Source organism: Centropristis striata, chromosome 4 (genome assembly GCF_030273125.1).
Source record: "Centropristis striata isolate RG_2023a ecotype Rhode Island chromosome 4, C.striata_1.0, whole genome shotgun sequence".
NCBI lineage: Eukaryota > Metazoa > Chordata > Actinopteri > Perciformes > Serranidae > Centropristis > Centropristis striata.
The window spans coordinates 31875761-31893809 of NC_081520.1; the positions used below are offsets into that span (position 1 = coordinate 31875761).

At 36.9% G+C, this 18049-nt stretch overlaps 3 protein-coding genes across 4 annotated transcripts; 2 read left to right on the forward strand and 1 right to left on the reverse strand.

Annotated features, from left to right (window-relative positions):
* The first annotated feature begins 1393 nt into the window (after nucleotides 1–1393).
* sfrp2l (secreted frizzled-related protein 2 like) lies at nucleotides 1394–5203 on the forward strand. The gene is made up of 3 exons (XM_059331754.1): nucleotides 1394–2010; nucleotides 3795–3875; nucleotides 4610–5203. The coding sequence occupies exons 1-3, from the start codon at nucleotides 1485–1487 to the stop codon at nucleotides 5026–5028; spliced, it is 1026 nt and encodes a 341-aa protein (XP_059187737.1). The 5' UTR covers nucleotides 1394–1484; the 3' UTR covers nucleotides 5029–5203.
* A 4132-nt stretch (nucleotides 5204–9335) lies between these two features.
* tomt (transmembrane O-methyltransferase) lies at nucleotides 9336–12432 on the forward strand. The gene is made up of 4 exons (XM_059332080.1): nucleotides 9336–9597; nucleotides 9674–9870; nucleotides 10973–11095; nucleotides 12235–12432. The coding sequence occupies exons 1-4, from the start codon at nucleotides 9336–9338 to the stop codon at nucleotides 12430–12432; spliced, it is 780 nt and encodes a 259-aa protein (XP_059188063.1).
* A 969-nt stretch (nucleotides 12433–13401) lies between these two features.
* Nucleotides 13402–17157, reverse strand: anapc15 (anaphase promoting complex subunit 15). 2 transcript variants are annotated; one of them, XM_059331274.1, is made up of 5 exons: nucleotides 17062–17157; nucleotides 16592–16827; nucleotides 15202–15261; nucleotides 14920–15060; nucleotides 13402–14206 (listed from the first exon to the last, which is right to left on the reverse strand). In XM_059331274.1, the coding sequence occupies exons 2-5, from the start codon at nucleotides 16709–16711 to the stop codon at nucleotides 14159–14161; spliced, it is 369 nt and encodes a 122-aa protein (XP_059187257.1). In that variant the 5' UTR covers nucleotides 16712–16827; nucleotides 17062–17157; the 3' UTR covers nucleotides 13402–14158. The 2 variants fall into 2 exon arrangements, with proteins under 2 accessions (XP_059187257.1, XP_059187258.1); XM_059331275.1 differs by having other exon boundaries at nucleotides 16592–16713; nucleotides 17062–17117.
* Nucleotides 17158–18049: the final 892 nt, after the last annotated feature.

Here is an 18049-nt window from a genome sequence, read left to right on the forward strand (position 1 = left end):
TCTTTTTATTTTTTATTTTATTTTATTTTTTTATTATTATTAGTTCTGTTATTTCTTTTCTTTAACTATTTATTTTTCCTTTGGGGTGGGGGGAGTGGATTTGTGGATTCTTTATAGTTTGACTTTGATGCTTTGTCAAATGTATTAAAATGTCATTTTTGTAAACTGTTAAAACTCAATAAATACATGATCAATGTCATAAATGAGAATTGTTTGTGGACATGCATCTCTGAATATTGAAGATTATTCCTTTTTGCATGCAGTTTGTGAAATGTTACCTCACAGGCTGTGCATGCTATTTTATGTTAAGTCAACATGGTCCAAGTTTTCTATTTACATAAGACTTAAGACTTGTTGCATTTGTATGAAATACTGTTGTTGTATATTTAGTACAGCACGCTTTTAAATCTTTTTATTTACATACTTATTTCTATATAATTTCCTTATACAGCAGCAATTGTAACAAGGAAAGTTCCTCCTGATTCTGATTTCTGATTCTGTTAACTTTTATTTTTTTGACAATGTGTGTTTAGTTTTCATGGTGGATTTGGAGAGAGAGCGACAAATAAACCAGTAGCAAGAAAGCCTCTTGTGTCTGCCTGTGCTTAGGGAGAATTACAATTTGTATTCTGCTCCCGCAATCCGCTTTTAAATTAAATTGTGTTGAATCACTATGTCAATATTCATACTATAGGTTACTACTGTTGCTACTCAGTAAAATCAACAGACAGCAGCAGGATGAGGGAACAGAACGAGGCATGTTGGTGCACATGTGGCAGTCTACCTGGAAAAAGATGAAAGAGTCTTTCACAGCCTCTGGCTGAGTATGATGAGTCACACACATACTGCTCCTCAAACACACATACACAAGAGTTACCTTTTATTTCCAGTAACAATTTAACAATACTGACAGTAATGTTTTTTAATGCTCTTCATGCTCCAAAGCATCTTTATATTATCACTACTTTTACAAAAAAAAAAGTAATGTATTTAAGACTTTTTGGATTCATTTCTTACAAAACACAAGCAAAGTCTCTCCCCTGTTCAAAACCATGTGTAGCCCATTTTTTAAAACAAATTAACAGCATTAAGAGCAAATGTGAAACGTATGTGTATTTGAAAAACGTGAAGTAAAAATGTACCTTTGAAAACATTGATTTTAAAATCTAGAGTCTGGCTTTACAAAGTACATCCTGTGTCAGACATAACCATATATGTGCAAAAACATGATTAAATAGTTCACTGCACCAGTTTCCTCTTTATGTTGTCTGTGCCAAGCAACAGAAACAAACAGTATGCAGTGTTAAATGTGGAGGCAGGCACCAGTCTGATGGGCTGGGATGGTGACTGGGAGGCGCCTGCCCTCTCATTAACCCCCCGTTTCCTCCACACCTCTTTGTTTACACCTACATGCCGGTCAAGTCCAGACAGAGGAGCAGCAGCAGCCTAGCAGATTTCACTCTGTTCTTCTCGGAGCAAAAACCATGTATGTTTCTGTGCTCAGCTTTCTCCTGCTGCTTGGAGCTTCCCATGCCTCTGACACCGCGGCTCCTGCCCAGCTCGGGCCGCCGTCGCTCGGGTTCAGCTCCTCGGTCCGCTCGGTGTGTAAACCCATCCCCAGTACCCTGTCTCTGTGCCACGGGATCGGCTACAGTCAGATGCGGCTCCCCAACTTGCTCGGCCACGACACACTGAGGGAGGTCCAGCAGCAGTCGGCGGCCTGGCTGCCCCTCATCTCCAAGCTGTGCCACCGGGACACCAAGAAGTTCCTGTGCTCGCTGTTCGCCCCGGTGTGTCTGCCGGAGCTCAGCGGGCCTCTCAGCCCCTGCAGGAGCCTTTGCGAGGCCGTGCGGGACGGATGCGTGCCGGTGATGAGCGCTTTTGGCTTCCCCTGGCCGGAGATGTTCAACTGCACCCGGTTCCCGCGCCAGACCGAGCTCTGTATCCCCACAACCGGAGAGCAGGAGGGGCGCACGGCGGAGGAGGTCAGGCACGAGGAGGCTCTGAAAGGTCAGTGGACGGATCTCACTCAAGTTTTTTTAATCACACTGACTGAGTAGAATAGCCAGGCAAACTGTCAGCTACTTTTAAATTAACATGTTACCTCCAATTCAATTTTACACAATTTGGTCTAGGTATAGTCATGAACAAATGTTTCGGATAGGGGCTATATTTAGGCTATATGGCTATTGGCTTTATACCTCCTACATAGTCTATAGGGCTATACAGTCAAGGGAAAAATATTAGACCACCCTTTTGTATTCAATTTATTATTCATTTTAATGCCTGGTACAACTAAAGGTACATTTGTTTGGACAAATATTAATTAATTAATTTCATTTAAAAGCTGATAAATAGCCATTTTCCATGGATTTCTTGATTATAACGGAACTCATTTTCAAGAAAACCATGGAAAATGTCCAATTATCAGCACTTAAATTAAACTCTTATGAGCTATTTTTGTTGTTATCATTATATTTGTCCAAACAAATGTACCTTTAGTTGTACCAGGCATTAAAATTAACTATAAATTGAAGAAAACATGGGTGGTCTAATATTTTTTTCCATGACTGCATACCTTTTCTTCTTTCTGTGCACATGTACCATATATTCCTATCCCTGCTGCAGCATGCCCTACAGTCATTACCTCAGGCTCTCCTAGTTCACTACATCACCATACTTTTTTACTTTTTTAGCACAATGTATATGTCCATTTTATTGAGTTTTTTAGTTGACAAATTTGCCGTTTCTGTTTTAGTTGATTAGGCATTTTTAATGCTTTTCTCATGCTGAATGAAAAAAAAAAAAAACAACTCAAGAGTAAATCTCTGGTAAACACAAGGTTCAATGTGGTTGAATTTAAAGTTAGTTTGTTGAGAAACACAGATTTACAGATTTGTCAGATAAAGCAACTAATTGATTAGTCAACAAAATAATATGAGTTTAAGTCAACTAAGAATTTATCATTTTGAGGACAGCTCCAATAGCCCAACAACACAAATTTGCCTCTATATGACACCAGCTTTTTTCTACCCTTGCCAAACTCTCCAAACAGACTTCTTTATAGGGGGAAAGATTGAGGAAATAGATGGCGTCTGTAAAATTACAATATTGAACATTCATATGACAAAATGATGCATAGAATGTGGACATATATATAAAAGATGAGTGCAGGAGGATGTCGAGCAGCTCCCAGCTGTCTCCAAACAAACAACCTAAGCCACATGACCTCCTCTCTGCCAGGTAACCAGGAAAGAGGGCTGGCCACACAAATATACAAGAAGCCAAACTGATATCAGCATGCCAATGTCATTGGCCAATACTGATTAGTTCCAGACATATCAGTTTCAGCACTTATTTCTGCTAATAAGTAACAAGAAATGTCAATTTGTTAAAGAAATGCTTGAGTTCATTCAGAAAGTGTCAACTTTATATGTTTTGTCCAGTTTTTCAACCATATAATGTTCAGTAAACTACATATCTTTGCCACACTAATTTTAGGGATCCTTAATGAAATGTATAAGTTGTGTTGTGTTATGTCATTTCTTTGTTTAATTATTTTGTTTTATTAAAAAAATGTAAAGCAGTGATTCTGTTTCCTACCTCCTTGGCCTCTTTGTTGTGCTGTTGTAACAACTGAAATGTCCCTTCTGGAGATCAATGAAGTTTTAATCTATCCAACCTTATCTTTAAGTCGTTCTGCATTGCTTGATCCTGAAGTTTCTGCTCAAAGACAACAGTCTCACCACCTTAATGATTTTAGTCATCTAATCTCGTCTCTTTTCCACCCCCAGGGAGTGTTATCTGTGATGCCTGCAGTCTTGCTGCTGAAGGGGAAGCTGACATCCAGGAGAGTTTCTGCCACAGTCCATATGGTGAGAGCAAACTGATGTGATAATATACCTACAAAATACATCCCTTTATTCCTTTAACCCTCTATGGTACGCATTATGATGCCAGTAAGGAAAAACATGTTTGGAGTGGGGTTTTTTTGTCTTCAAATAGATACATTTTATAATTCTTTGTTTTGTGGAAGTTTTTTGGGTTTGTTGCTCATAGGCAACATTGTGCCATAATGGTGCAAGTGAAAAAGAAAGTTTTTCAAATTCATTTTAACATTATTTATTTAATAAACATGTGTAAAAGATTCAGTAGCTTCAACAGGGTACATAACATTTTAAATTTAAAAACATTATAAAAGGAACTTTTTTAACCGGTTTCATGAAGGTTTACTCACCTATCAGTCGGAATATATTTTTTTCCAGATGGAAAAGGGCCAGGAAATTACGTTTTGAGTAATGTTTCCTTTGGGAAAAGTCTGCAAAAAGGGTGACAAATTAAAGCATTGCTAGTTGTTCCCTGTACTCTTCCCCTTTTTTAAAGTATCACATCACTCAAAAACATGCATTTTAGAAATTTGACAGGCCAACAATGGGTATGTTGCCTGAGGGCAACACCGTACCATAGAGGGTTAACAATGCAGCAGAACACAGCATAACCCTGTATTATAACTCCAGCTGAAAATGAAACAGGTCACAGAGACAGAACGGTTTTACAATGTGTCTCAAATGGCACCTGTTAAAGGATTTTCTCTCTGTCTCCGCTTCAGCATTTAAGATGCGTCTGGGCAGTGTGTCGATGGTGGGAGGGGACCGTCAGCTGGTGCCTACAGCCCGCAGCCGCATCCTGAGGTGGGCAGGGGGAGGTGCAGAGAGGGCAGAAGGGATTGGAGGCGCAATGGCCCACAGTGCTTTGTGGCTGCAAGAAGGAGGCACCTGTACTTGTCCTGGCTTAGACTCGGCAGAGACAAACGAAGACAGGGGGGTAGAGGAGGAACAGACGGATAAGAGACAGTCAAAGGAAGGAGGAAAAGAGGGGAGAGGGGCTCAGAGTGGATGGTTCCTGGCTTTGGCTAAGGCTGAAGAGGGACGACTGGTGCTGACTCGACTGGTGAGGTGGACTAGAAGTGACAAAGAGCTGAAGAAGTTCATCAGAGCACTCCTGAGGCAGTCCTGTCCAGAGCTTTAGACAGGGAGTTATCAACCATTGCAGTCCTGCACCATAAACACTGCTTTGTGGTTGTATGCAGTCTGTAACTGTGTGCTACTAATTGCATCATCATCAAAGAGATAGGTTGGATTTTTTAAAGTGGGATTGTATGAGATACCTAGTCAGTGTATTAGTCAAAGTACAGTCATGGAAAAAATGATAAGACCATAGTTTTCTTAAATTTTTTGTTCATTTTAATGCATGTTGCAACTAAAGGTACATTTGTTTGGGCAAATAAAATGATGAACAACAAAAATAGCTCATAAGAGTTAAATTTAAGAGCTGATATCTAGCCTTTGTTATTTTGGTTATCATCAAGAAAAGCATGGAAAATGGCTAGATATCAGCTCTTAAATTAAACTCTTATGAGCTATTTTTGTTGTTATCATTATATTTGTCCAAACAAATGTACCTTTAGTTGTACCAGGCATTTAAATGAACAAAAAAAATGAAGAAAACAAGGGTGGTCTAATCATTTTTTTCATGACTGTAGATGGAAGTCAGCACGCCAATGCAGTAGCAAGATGTATTATTTTAGCCGCCTAACTTAAGCTGTCATTAAGATCTATGCTCTCTTCAAAGCCACCAGACTCCTTTGACAAAAACAGTCATTTTACCTTGCAGAACACGGGTAAACCACTGTCTCGGTCTATCTTTTGACTTTAGTGAACTCAGCCTACACCAGCAAGTTCTGTGTTTTGAGAAGTAAAATTACTGTTTTTGTCAATGGAGTTTGGTGGTTTTGAAAAGACCATAGTAATGGCTTCAGTTCCTCCCATGTAAATTTCAACAGGGCTGTCTTACAGTGGAATATATTCAAAGTATAGCCTAACTTCAAACATCTGAACTATCCCCTTAAATAATTAAAACAGTTTCAAATAAAGCATAGAATAAATCACTCTTATACAGATGGTTAAATACAATGCCAATTACCCAGATTAGTTTATAGATATCTGTTAATCTGCATAGTGGCCACTTTCTTGATGAATTGTTCCTGATTAACTCTGAAAAAGGTGTTAAATCCTACACACTCAATAACCAATTGAGTCTTCCTTACTAAGTTCATATTTAATCTAGTAAAGCAGTGCATCAAAATGACTTGTTACCAAATGCATCATATCCTGATTGCTTTACCACTGTAAAGTAATATAGAGCATCATTTTTTTAATTAAACTTCAAGTGTTTTTTTGTTATTTTGTTTTGCAGTGAATGATTATTATAAATAGAGCTGGTGTTTGTTTATGTTATTGTTTTACCAATTAGCCTGTTATTCTGTAAATCTCATAGAAGCAGTGATAGGAAAGCACTGTTAAAAGAGTTAATCTACACATGGCATGCAAAGGCAATAATTGTATATTTTTTTGTATTTTTGTGTACATTTGTATATATATGAGAGACAAATTATAACCCTTTGATCAAAGTCCAATTGTTTGGTAATGATTGGAGGGGTTTTAGGCTGATCTCATCACGTTTTCTAATGACACATATTAGTGTTGAAGCAGTTTATTTCTTGAATGATAAAAATGTTTTCTTTCACTTCCTATCCCATCACAACGTCGTTTTATACACACTAAGTTTTCTATTGCCTCATATTTTACCATTTTGTTTTACAGCAGCTGGAGTCTCACTAGTTTTATGAGTCAAATCATGTTAGTTGCATCAACAGAGAAGCACTGAAAAGAAATAAAAGGAAATGTGATGTTAACAATAAATCATTTAGATCTTTGTTTGGTCTCTGTTGTATATTCATTACGGTTATTTGTTCCTAACATTACTCTACTATACTGCCCTACTAAGCCTAACTGCAGTTACTACATTTTTGTTCCAAATTGAGTTATAACTAAAAATGAACTCCTCTTTGTCTGTTTTATCTTGTGACAAAGTTTTAGATTTCAATGTTTGCAGAAACGACAAAATCAAACTCAAATATGTGATACAGTGTAGCCTCATATTTCTTCATTGTGTTGAATAGTGAAGACAAGAACAATAGAAATTATAAGTTTATTTTATAGGGAAATTATTATCTAGGTAGTGATTAAGTAAAAAAGTGAGATAAAGTTATATTAAGACTAAAATGTAACATTACTTTATAACATTAAGTCTAAAACACACAGATCTTTGAATAGAGCTGTTAAACACTAGTTACTGCACTCTGTTTGTGTATTACTATTAGAACCTTTTACAGCCATGCAAAACCAGAATGCAGTAACTACATTTTTGGGTTCTCAGGTCAAATAAATCATGATTTTTGAGCATAAGAATTACATCATCAATACATGTAGAAATAAGTGTCATGTTACTTACCTACCAATAACCCTGGTAATAACCCAATAACTGGTTGGCCAGTTAAAAAACATTAAATAACTTTAAAGCAGTTTTCCTCAGTTTTATCCTTTGTGTAGTTACTGCAGTTAGGCTTTGTCGGGCAGTGTATAGGTGATTACACATTTCGTTGTGTTTTCTTCTTGTATTCAAACAAAGTGAAATAAAACATTAATTGTGCTCATATCATATTAACTTACATGAGATGATATTCCATGAATTACCTTGTTGGTGTGTTTGTGTTTTTCTTGACCTTTCCATCATGACTCAGTAAAGACAGAAATTTGATTCCACACAGACACACACCTGTCGCTGTAAACTTGATATATCAAATGTCTCACACTGCCTCTCTGTGTCTCACTCACTGTCTCTGCTGTCCTTTCTGTCTTATTATTAATATCTGGACAAAAACTACCTGTGTGTGTGTCTGATTGAAATGACAAAAAGAGGTATGTCACTGTTTTGGTTATGTTTCTGTCAACTGTTAATTGGAAATAATTACAGGACAGATAGTGTCATGCACGTGATACATGAATTATTCACACCCCCAGGTCTTTTTTCTTCTCTTACACACACACACACACACCTCCGTCTTTCTGTAGCTCAAGTGCCACTTTCATCTTTATCATCGGTGCTGCTGCTCTGCTGTCGCCCAATCTTTTAGAAAAGAGGTGAGTACATTTTTTTAATGAGACAGTAAGAGAGACTTTATTTTGATTCAAGTTCTTTGGTTAAGTATCTGTTCTGTGTGGTTCATAAGGCCTGCTGTAGTTACCTGAGACTTTAGAAACATCTAGAGAGGCACAACTCTTTCTTTCACATCTACCACAGGACTAAAGCATGACAGATTGTTCCTGTTTACATCTCATCTTCCTTATTAGAAAAATTGGAAGAGTTTTCTCAAAATGGGTTTATTTTTGAATTTTTGTCATTTCAGGAAAATATTATTTCATTAATACAATTGTACCTGTAGTTTCCGCCTCATAATGGTCTTATGCTGGCCATCTTTAGTATTCAATGTACCTTGGAGTGATGTACAGTCATAGAAAAAAATATTAGACCATTGTTTTCTTAAATTTCTTGTTCATTTAATGCCTGGTAGATATCAGTTCTTAAATTAAACTCTTATGAGATATTTTTGCTGTTATCATTTTATTTGTCCAAACAAATGTACCTTTAGTTGTACCAGGTATTAAAATGAACAAGAAATTGAAGAAAACAAGGGTGGTCTAATAATTTTTTCCATGACTCTATACCTTTTCTTCTTTCTGTGCATTAATAAGAGATCCTCTGTTAGTTGTGAGTGGTCTTTCAGTAGTTTTGTCGTGATTAATTTATGGCTTTGATCATTTAATACATGTGAAATATAAAGACTAGCTGCAGAGTCTTTTTTTTAATCACAGAAAGAGTTGAGAAATAACAATTGCCATTAAATTAAAACATTCATGCAAAAGTTAATTTAAAGGAGCACCTCATTTAAACAAAATATAAATATGTCTTATATGTTTGCATAGCCACTCTACCTGCTTTTTTGAACATAACTGAGTATACAGGTGCATCTCAATAAATTAGAATATGATGTAAAAGTCCATTTCCAGTAGTTCAGTCAAACAGCCCCAACAGAGTATTGAGTCATATAGATGGACATACTTTTCAGAGGCCAACATTTCCATATTGAACATACTTTTTAAAATTGGTATTTTGTAGTATTAGAATTTTTGAGACACTGAATTTTAGGTCTTCATTCAATGTAAGCCATAATCATTATAATTAGAAATTAAATAAATTAAGACGTGAAATGTTTCATTCTGTGTGTAATGGATCTATATAATGTGTTATTTCCACTTTTTGAATTGAATTACTGACATAAATAAACTTTTCTATGATATTCTAATTCATTGAGATGCATCTGTAAGTGTCTAAAAAATATACATCTGTGTGTCTCTTTCTTGATACAAGCTACAATGGTGTCTGCTGCTATCGCTCTGGCCTTCATCCCCCTCCTGCTGACAATTATCATCAGGTGCCGTCACTACTTTGTGCTGTTCTATCGGGCAGTTCTGGTCAGAATATGGAGGGACTGTGTTACTGGTCTGAGCCGTGAGGAGCGTGCCTACCAGTATGTTCTCACTCACGCCATTCCTGGAGACCCCGACAGCATCCTGGACGCCTTCGATGTGTGGTGCAGCAAGGTGGAGTTCATCAGCAACATCGGGCCTAAAAAAGGTGACAAGGAAGCTGACCTTGCACAACAATTCATCTGTTTATTAGGGTGATTTTACATGATGCTTTTGGTGTATAGGGAAGATCCTGGACCGGCTGCTGATGGAGCAGAGCCCCCTCACAGTGCTGGAGCTGGGGGCCCACTGTGGGTACAGCACTGTGCGGATTGCCAAGTCTCTGCCCCTGGGTGGCCGGCTCTACAGTCTTGAGATGGACCAGAGAAATGCTGCTATTGCTGAGAAAATCATCCGCCTGGCCGGGTTTGATGATGACACGGTGAGAGAGCAGAAGCATGTAAACGGTGTGTCCACTGCTGTCATTTGATGAAATCAGTTAAATCAAAAATCAATATTACTTTATTCATCCCCGAGGGGAAATTCAGTTACTGTGGTAGAATCTCTGTTAGAATGAGACAGTCTGATGGCTGTAGGAGTGAAGGATCTTTTGAATCTCTCCGTCCTGCAACGGAGAGAGAGGAGCCGTCCACTGCTGTTTTTTTGGTCCATAAAGGTTTTGTGTAGCGGATGATCCGGGTATTTCAGGATGAACTTGAACATCTTGACAGGTCATCTCTCCACCACCTCCTCCATTGTGTCCAACCTGGCTCCAACCACAGAACCAGCTCTTTAGACCAGTCTGTCCAACCACCTTGCATCTCTGTGTCTGATGCTGCCTCCCCAGCAGACTGCAGCATAAAACAACACACTACCACCACAGACTGATAAAACATCTGCAGCATCTTACTACAGATGTCCAGAGATCTGAGCTTCCTTAAGAGCTGAGCTTCCTTTTTGTAGAGAGCATCTGTGTTTAGGAACCAATCCAACTTATTATCCAGGTATACATCTAGATACTTATAACTTGGCACCACCTCGATGTCCACCCCACAGGTATTCACTGGCTGAAGAGGGGGCTTGAACCTGTGCAAATTTATGATCATTTCCTCAGTCTTTGAGGTGTTCAGTAGGAGATAGTTCTTGTGACTCCAGTCACTGAAGGCTTTTATCAGATCCCTACATTCAGATTCCTGTCCATTCCTGATACATGCCACAATAGCAGTGTCGTCGGAGTACTTCTGGATGTGGCAGAACAGAACAGGAATGGAGCCAGAACAGTGCCTTGTGGAGCCCCTGTGCTGCTCATTAATGTCCCAGAAACACAGTTCCCCAATCTGACATACTGTGGTCTTCCTGTCAGGTAATCTGTGATCCAGGAGATGAAGGAAAGATCCACTCCCATCTCTGTGAGCTTGTTTTTAAGTAGCTCCAAAAGACAGGCCATCACCATTATTCTTTTTTTCATCAGTCTGGGACATTTTTAGCTCCATGTATTGAACATATTTTATGCCCTTGAAACATCCATGCTGTGTGTTCTCCAGGTGGAGCTCATTGTGAATCCATCCGATGAGGTCATCCCTCGGCTGCGCTCAGATTATGGTTTGGAAAGGCTGGACTTTGTCTTCATGGACCACTGGAAGAAATGCTACCTCCCTGATCTGCAGGTGACTATTATGAATATTTACTTTAATTTTGCAGAAGCCTGTCCCTTCAAAACATTCAGGGGCATCTCAAAAAATGTCCATATTAAACATACTTTAAAATTGGTATTTTGTAATATTCAATTCTTTGAGACGCTGAATTTTAGGTCTTCATTAAATGTAAGCCATAATCATTAAAATTTGAAGATGTTAAATAAATTACGACATGAAATGTTTGTGTTGTTGAAATGTCCCAGTAGTTTCAGCCTCATTAAGGGTCTTATGCTGGCCGTCTCTAGTATTCAATGTACCTTAGAGTGATGTAGACCTTTTCTTCTTTCTGTGCATTAATTAGAGATCCTTTGTTAGTTGTGAGTGGTCTTTCAGCAGTTTTGTCGTGATTAATTTATGGCTTTGATCATTTAACACATGGGACACACAAAAGCACCAGACTAGCTGCAGAGCCTTTTCATCACAGAAAGAGTTGAGGAGTCACAATTGCCATTATATGAAAACATTCATGCCAGGCTTCATTTAAAGGAGCACCTCATTTTAACAAAATATAAATATATCTTATATGTTTGCATAGCAACTCCACCTGCTTTTTTAAAAAACATAACTGAGTATAGAGGTGCATCTAAATAAATTAGAATATGATGGAAAAGTCCATTTTCAGTAGTTCAAGTCAAACAGCCCCAACCAAGTATTGAGTCATATAGATGGACATACTTTTCAGAGGCCAACATTTCCATATTAAACATACTTACATATACATACTTATGTATACATACATGTATACATACATACAAATTGGTCTTTGTAATATTAAATTTGTTTTTGAGACACAGAATTTTAGGTCTTCATTAAATATAAGCCATAATCATTATAATTAGAAGAAATTAAATAAATGAAGACATGAAATGTTTCATTCTGTGTGTAATGGATATATATAATGTGTTATTTACACTTTTTTAATTGAATTACTGACATAAATAAACTTTTCTATGATATTCTAATTTATTGAGATGCACCTGTACTATCAAGGGGACTTTTGTAATACACATTCATCTGAAATTGTGCTTATACCACAGTTGTGAGCTTTTTTTTTATGTTACCTGGTCAACTCCCTCAGTGACATGATTCTGCCTCTGTGTGTGTTTCAGATGCTGGAGGGTTCTGGTCTGCTAGGAAAAGGCTCTATGATCGTGGCCGACAACGTGCTGTTCCCCGGGGCGCCAAAGTTTCTCAGACATATCCGCAAGAGCGGCCTATATGAGTGGAGGGTCCATCGGGCCACGCTGGAGTACAGCAAAGGCATCCGAGACGGGATGGCTGAGCTGGTGTACCAGGGAATTAAATAGATCATGTAGAATGGGTTGTCAGATATACACATTTTTGGCAGTTGCAAGAGATTAATTGATGACGGCAAAACCCTGGTAAATAAATTGTTAATTATAATGTAAATGTTAAATGTTCCTTAAAAGTTACATTCTCCTGAAAACTGTCTAAGTATTTAATTTTCCAGAGATGTTTTATACAGTCATGGTAAAAAATATTAGACCATCCTTGTTTTCTTCAATTTCTTGTTCATTTTAATGCCTGGTACAACTAGAGGTACATTTGTTAGGACACATATAATGATAACAACAAAAATAGCTCATAAGAGTTTAATTCAAGAGCTGATATCTAGACATTTTCCATGGTTTTCTTAATAATGATTTTGGTTATTATCAAGAAAACCATGGAAAATGGCTAGATATCAGCCCTTAAACTTGTATAAGTTATTTTTGTCCAACCAAATGTACCTTTAGCTGTACCAGGCATTAAAATAAACAAGAAATTTAAGAAAACATGGGTCTAATATTTTTTCCATGACTGTATCTCTGGAGGCTCTGCATGAATATCTTCCAAAATACCTCAATAGCTCCCTCTTCTGTAAAAAAAACAACAGAACTTACCAATTTAGGAACCCCAACACCAACCTTAATATAAAACAATATCCATTAATCTGGAGATCTTCTTCATTTGTCACCACCAGTCATCGCTAATAAAGGATACACCTACTGGGAGATTTGCATTAAATTTCCTTTATGTACAAGTTTAATACTGAAGAAAATGTTGGCCCCCAGGTAGGAAATGTAACCATCATATGTTCACATCTCCAGATAAGAAATGTAGAAACTGTAGACATCGGTAACACCCAAACCATACATTTTTACCAAGAACACATTCATAACTGTTCCCCTTTATCAGTGCTAGGTTTATCTTAACACCGAGCCCTTTATTCCATGTGTTTATTATTAAAATTAAATAGTAGACAACAGAAAAACATGGTTTCATCAAAATTATTTATTTTAATAGAAAAAATTAAGGCTTCTGTTCATTTCAATACAAATAAAGCCTAAGCAACCATAAACATAAGAGTATCTGTCCTTGAACTCAGATTTCAGTTCAAAAGTAACAGCTGCTTTTGCTTTTGACATAGTTAAAACATTTATGTCAATGAGAACTAACGCAGCATCTGAACATACAACTATTTTACAAGCTTCACTGGGAAATATGATATATGTGACTAAAGATTAGCAGCATACACAACACTATGAAACAAAACCGTACTCTCCTGTTAAGTCTCATTCATAGGTAACAAATTATTTAGCTGACTGAACTGTTGCTTGTGCCCAGTCAGCTGTTTGGAGGCTCTCTGAGAAGTGGCACATGACAAAGATATGACAAGGTTAAAGTTTAAATGAAAGATCACTGGGCTGACGCCAACTGCTGCCACTTTATTAGTGTGTGAGTGTGAGTGTGAGTGTGTGTGTGTGTGTGTGTGTGTGTGTGTGTGTCTATGCCTGTGCCAGGTAACAAAACTCACAATGATGTCCAACAATGTGCTGGGCCTCCAAAAGTCAACTGCAGCCTGAAATGAGAACAGTTGGGCTGGGACATTATGTTACAAGCTCTGATTCAGCTATATTCCTTTCCTTTTTACACAAACTTAAAAACCCCCACATCTGTTGGGCAGCAGTCATGCTTCAAGTGGGGAGTAGAAATCCAGTGCCAGACAGTTTGATGGAGACTAAATTTGTCTTAAATCATCCATTGGTCTTGATCCTGGTCGGGTCCCTCCATGTCCACCTGACAGAAAGTAACAGAGCCAGATTAAAGATGATTATTTCCCAGTTTGGGGAGAGGAGAGAAAGCTAAAAAGGATAACTAAGACTTGGATTAAACTGCACAAGTGTAAACAGTTTTTTTTATATATGGCTTTGCTGTTGTTCAATGCGACCTCCATTCTTTTTCCATTCATCCACCATTCATCAAACATTGTTTCCACTTTTGGAGTGGAGTCTTTGATCACAGTGGAGGCGTGCAAAGAAAAAAAAGGTTTTCTTCAAGAATTAAAGGGAACACAGGGGAATAATTTATATATACAGTCATGGAAAAAAAATATTAGACCTCCCTTGTTTTCTTCATTTTAATGCCTGTTACAACTAAAGGTACATTTGTTTGGACAAATATAAAAACAACAAGAATAGCTCATAAGAGTTTAGTTTAAAAAAATAAATAAATAAAGTCTTATCAGCTATTTTTGTTGTTATCATTATATTTGTCCATACAAATGTACCTTTAGTTGTACCAGGCATTAAAATGAACAAGAAATTGAAGAAAACCATGGTGGTCTAATCATTTCTTACATGACTGTACATGATCATTTAGTGGTTTGAAGTTTTCCTTTAGCAAAACCTAAGTCGAGGTTTTTTTTAAAACTGGTGTTAGAAAATGAGTTACACTGTGGTCTGCATCAGTCATTTACCGCACTGACTTTCTACAAATCATAATTAAAGCACCTCATTGATCTCTCCATCATCAGGTGACTCATTATAGTCGTTCATCTCATCCATGTCCTGCATGTCCTCTTCATCTTCCGAGTCTTCCTCGCTGTCCTCCTCATCCTCATCATCCTCCTCTTCCTCGTCCTCATATCCGGCCTGGACCGCAGTAAAGTCAGATGACATAAATGAAGGAAACCTTATTAGTGTGTTTCATACTGTGGCATTGGTGAAACACAAAGAGAAGCATTTTTCACTTAAAATGCATCTTCTGATTATAACCTAAAGTGCAAACATCACCTCGAAAATAGGTTTCCCGATGGGCATCAGGTTGTTGTCTTTCTCAGCAATGCTCTGCAGCTAAAGGAGAGATAAAGAGCACTTTTACAAAAATATATTTTTATTGGTTTTACAACAGTGAAAAGGGAAGAATACATTAAATGCAATGAAAAAGAAAATATACTTCCAACAAGCCACCCACCCCCAAACCCATTCCTCTACTTCTGGCTTTTAAACTAAAAGGCATTGGTGGAAGAAGTATTCAGATCCCTTACTCAAAGTACTAATACAGCATTGTGAAATGACTCCACTACAAGTAAAAGTCCTGCATTCAAAACTTACTGAAGTAAAAGTACAAAAGTATCAGCATCAAAATGTACTTATAGTTTCAAGAGTAAAAGTACTCGTAATGCTGAATGGATCCACTCAGATTGTTATTTTTATATTCTAAAGATATTAATACTACTTCATACTAATTATTTGTCTTGATACTTTTATGTACTAAGCAGTGTTTTAATTGTGTAAAGACAAGGCTTGTTTAACTTCTTTATATACTGTTATAAGAATTAATTTTAAGAGTCTAACAACTTTAAATTGATCATGTTTTTATGTTAAACCTGTAAAGTAACTAAAGCTGGAAGCTATATGTAGCGGAGTAAAAAGTACAAAATTTGCCTCAAAATGTAGTGAAGTACAAGTATAAAGTTACTAAAATGAAAATCCTAAAGTAAAATACAAGTACTCCATGAGGCCAGTTTCAGTTTGATGATGATATACCAAGTACAACTCGAGACAAGGCCAAATATATTTAGCATAAAATGATAGAACTGGATGTAACCCTCTTATATGTTATATTTGCAAACTTTGTTCACATTTGCAACATTTCAAATTCTTTATTGAGCATGATCGTGTTTTGAAAGTTAAAAAAATATTCAAAATAACTTTATGTTGGACAAAAGGACTAAAAAAGACACAAAATGTCCCAAAAAAATACACAAAATGACTTACAAAGACACAAAATGACTTACAAAGACACAAAATGACTAAAAAATACACAAAATGACAAATTGTTATGCTAAACACACAAGACACAAATAAAATAGAGTCACACTAGAATATAAGCCAGAGTTGGATGACAGGATCACACAGAAGATCACATTTATGTTGGTTTTTCTTTGTTTTTTTTTTTGGTTCAAAATGTTGATCCAGTAAGTCAGAATAAAACTGAATTATTATTAGGTCATATAGGTGAGGTTGTGCTGAAAAAAAATACCAACGTGGCATTTAAACATTTTCTAAGTGGTGTATACAGGCAGGATGAAAAGGATTCAGAAATGGACAAAATATCTCAAGACTCCATGGAATTAAACTGTGAGCATGAGTGAGAGAGAGAGACAGAGGTGGTGTTTACCCAGGTTTGGTGCTGCTGCTCCTGCGTGTGCAGCTCGGTCTCGTCCACACAGGGCCGGTCAAGGTTGAACCACAGGGACTCCGTGATCCGGGGGAAGAGAGAGGGGAACAGCGTGGACATGTCTGTCACAAGGGGACAAACACAAACACGATGTCACAGAGCCTGGGGGTAGCCTTCTTTGGGGGATATATACCGTACTCCACTTTTACACAAAAACAGGACGCTAAAACCCGGGTCTAGAGGAAGAAATGGAGCAACAAAAATGGGTAAGAAAAAACACTATTTAAAATGACACAGGAGCAGATGGAGGGACACGGTACGTTAACGTACGATTTAAAGTCTTCCTGTGTTATGACATACAAACTCTAAAATGTAATGTTACCACCACCAGTCTTCCAGCTGAAAAATTATTATGCAATATATACAACTTTAGCCGTAATTAAAACCGAATGTATAGACAGTTTAGGTACCTGCCAATCTCTCGCTCCAGCTTTCAAATTTTTCAAAACAAATTTAACCGGAAGTAGTTGGTGTTAACCGATCACTGTTTCCGGTCACACAGTCTCACTTCACAAAGGTTCCGCTTTGGTGCCAGTATAATACCTAAGAAACCTAGGTTAAAAATAAGGAGGCTACGAGAATTTTCTTGGAATACTTTGTGTGTTTGTCTGTTATTTCTGATGTAATGGCAATGTAGGCTACTTAGTGATACAAATGATAAACCAGAGTTGACCATGTTGAGACACTGCTAAGATACAGTTAAATCATATAATGTGAAATATGTGTGTGTGTGTGTGTGTGTGTGTGTGTATGTGTGTGTGTGTATTATATATGTATACACATATACATATATATCACGGCAAGCCGTTTAGGAAATTATCATATATATATGGATTGAAAACCTGAGAATATGTATATATATATATATATATATATATATATATATATATATATACACACATATATACATATATACATATATATATACATATATATATATATATATATATATATATATGTATATATATATATATATATATATATGTATATATATATATATATACACACATACATACATACATACATACATATATATATACATATATATATATATCAAACAGTACAATAACAAATATTCTGTTCAAACAATAAGAAAGCTGCTAAAATTATTGATATGTGTGCTCTCTCTCTCTTTTTAACTTTATCTGAGGACTTCTATCGTGTTGCCTACTCTATATCAGCAGCTGTAACTTCTGTTCAAATGACTCACTTCAAGATCCTTGTAATGTGTAAAAAATTTGTTGAATCAGGAGAGTACAAACACAGATGCAGCATAAACTTATCTTTATTTGTCACCTATTTAACTCTTCTTATTGCTTTCAGGTCACACTGCCATTTTCCACAAAATGTTGCACCGGAGTTTGTGTGTGTGTGTGTGTGGGTGAGAGAGAGAGAGAG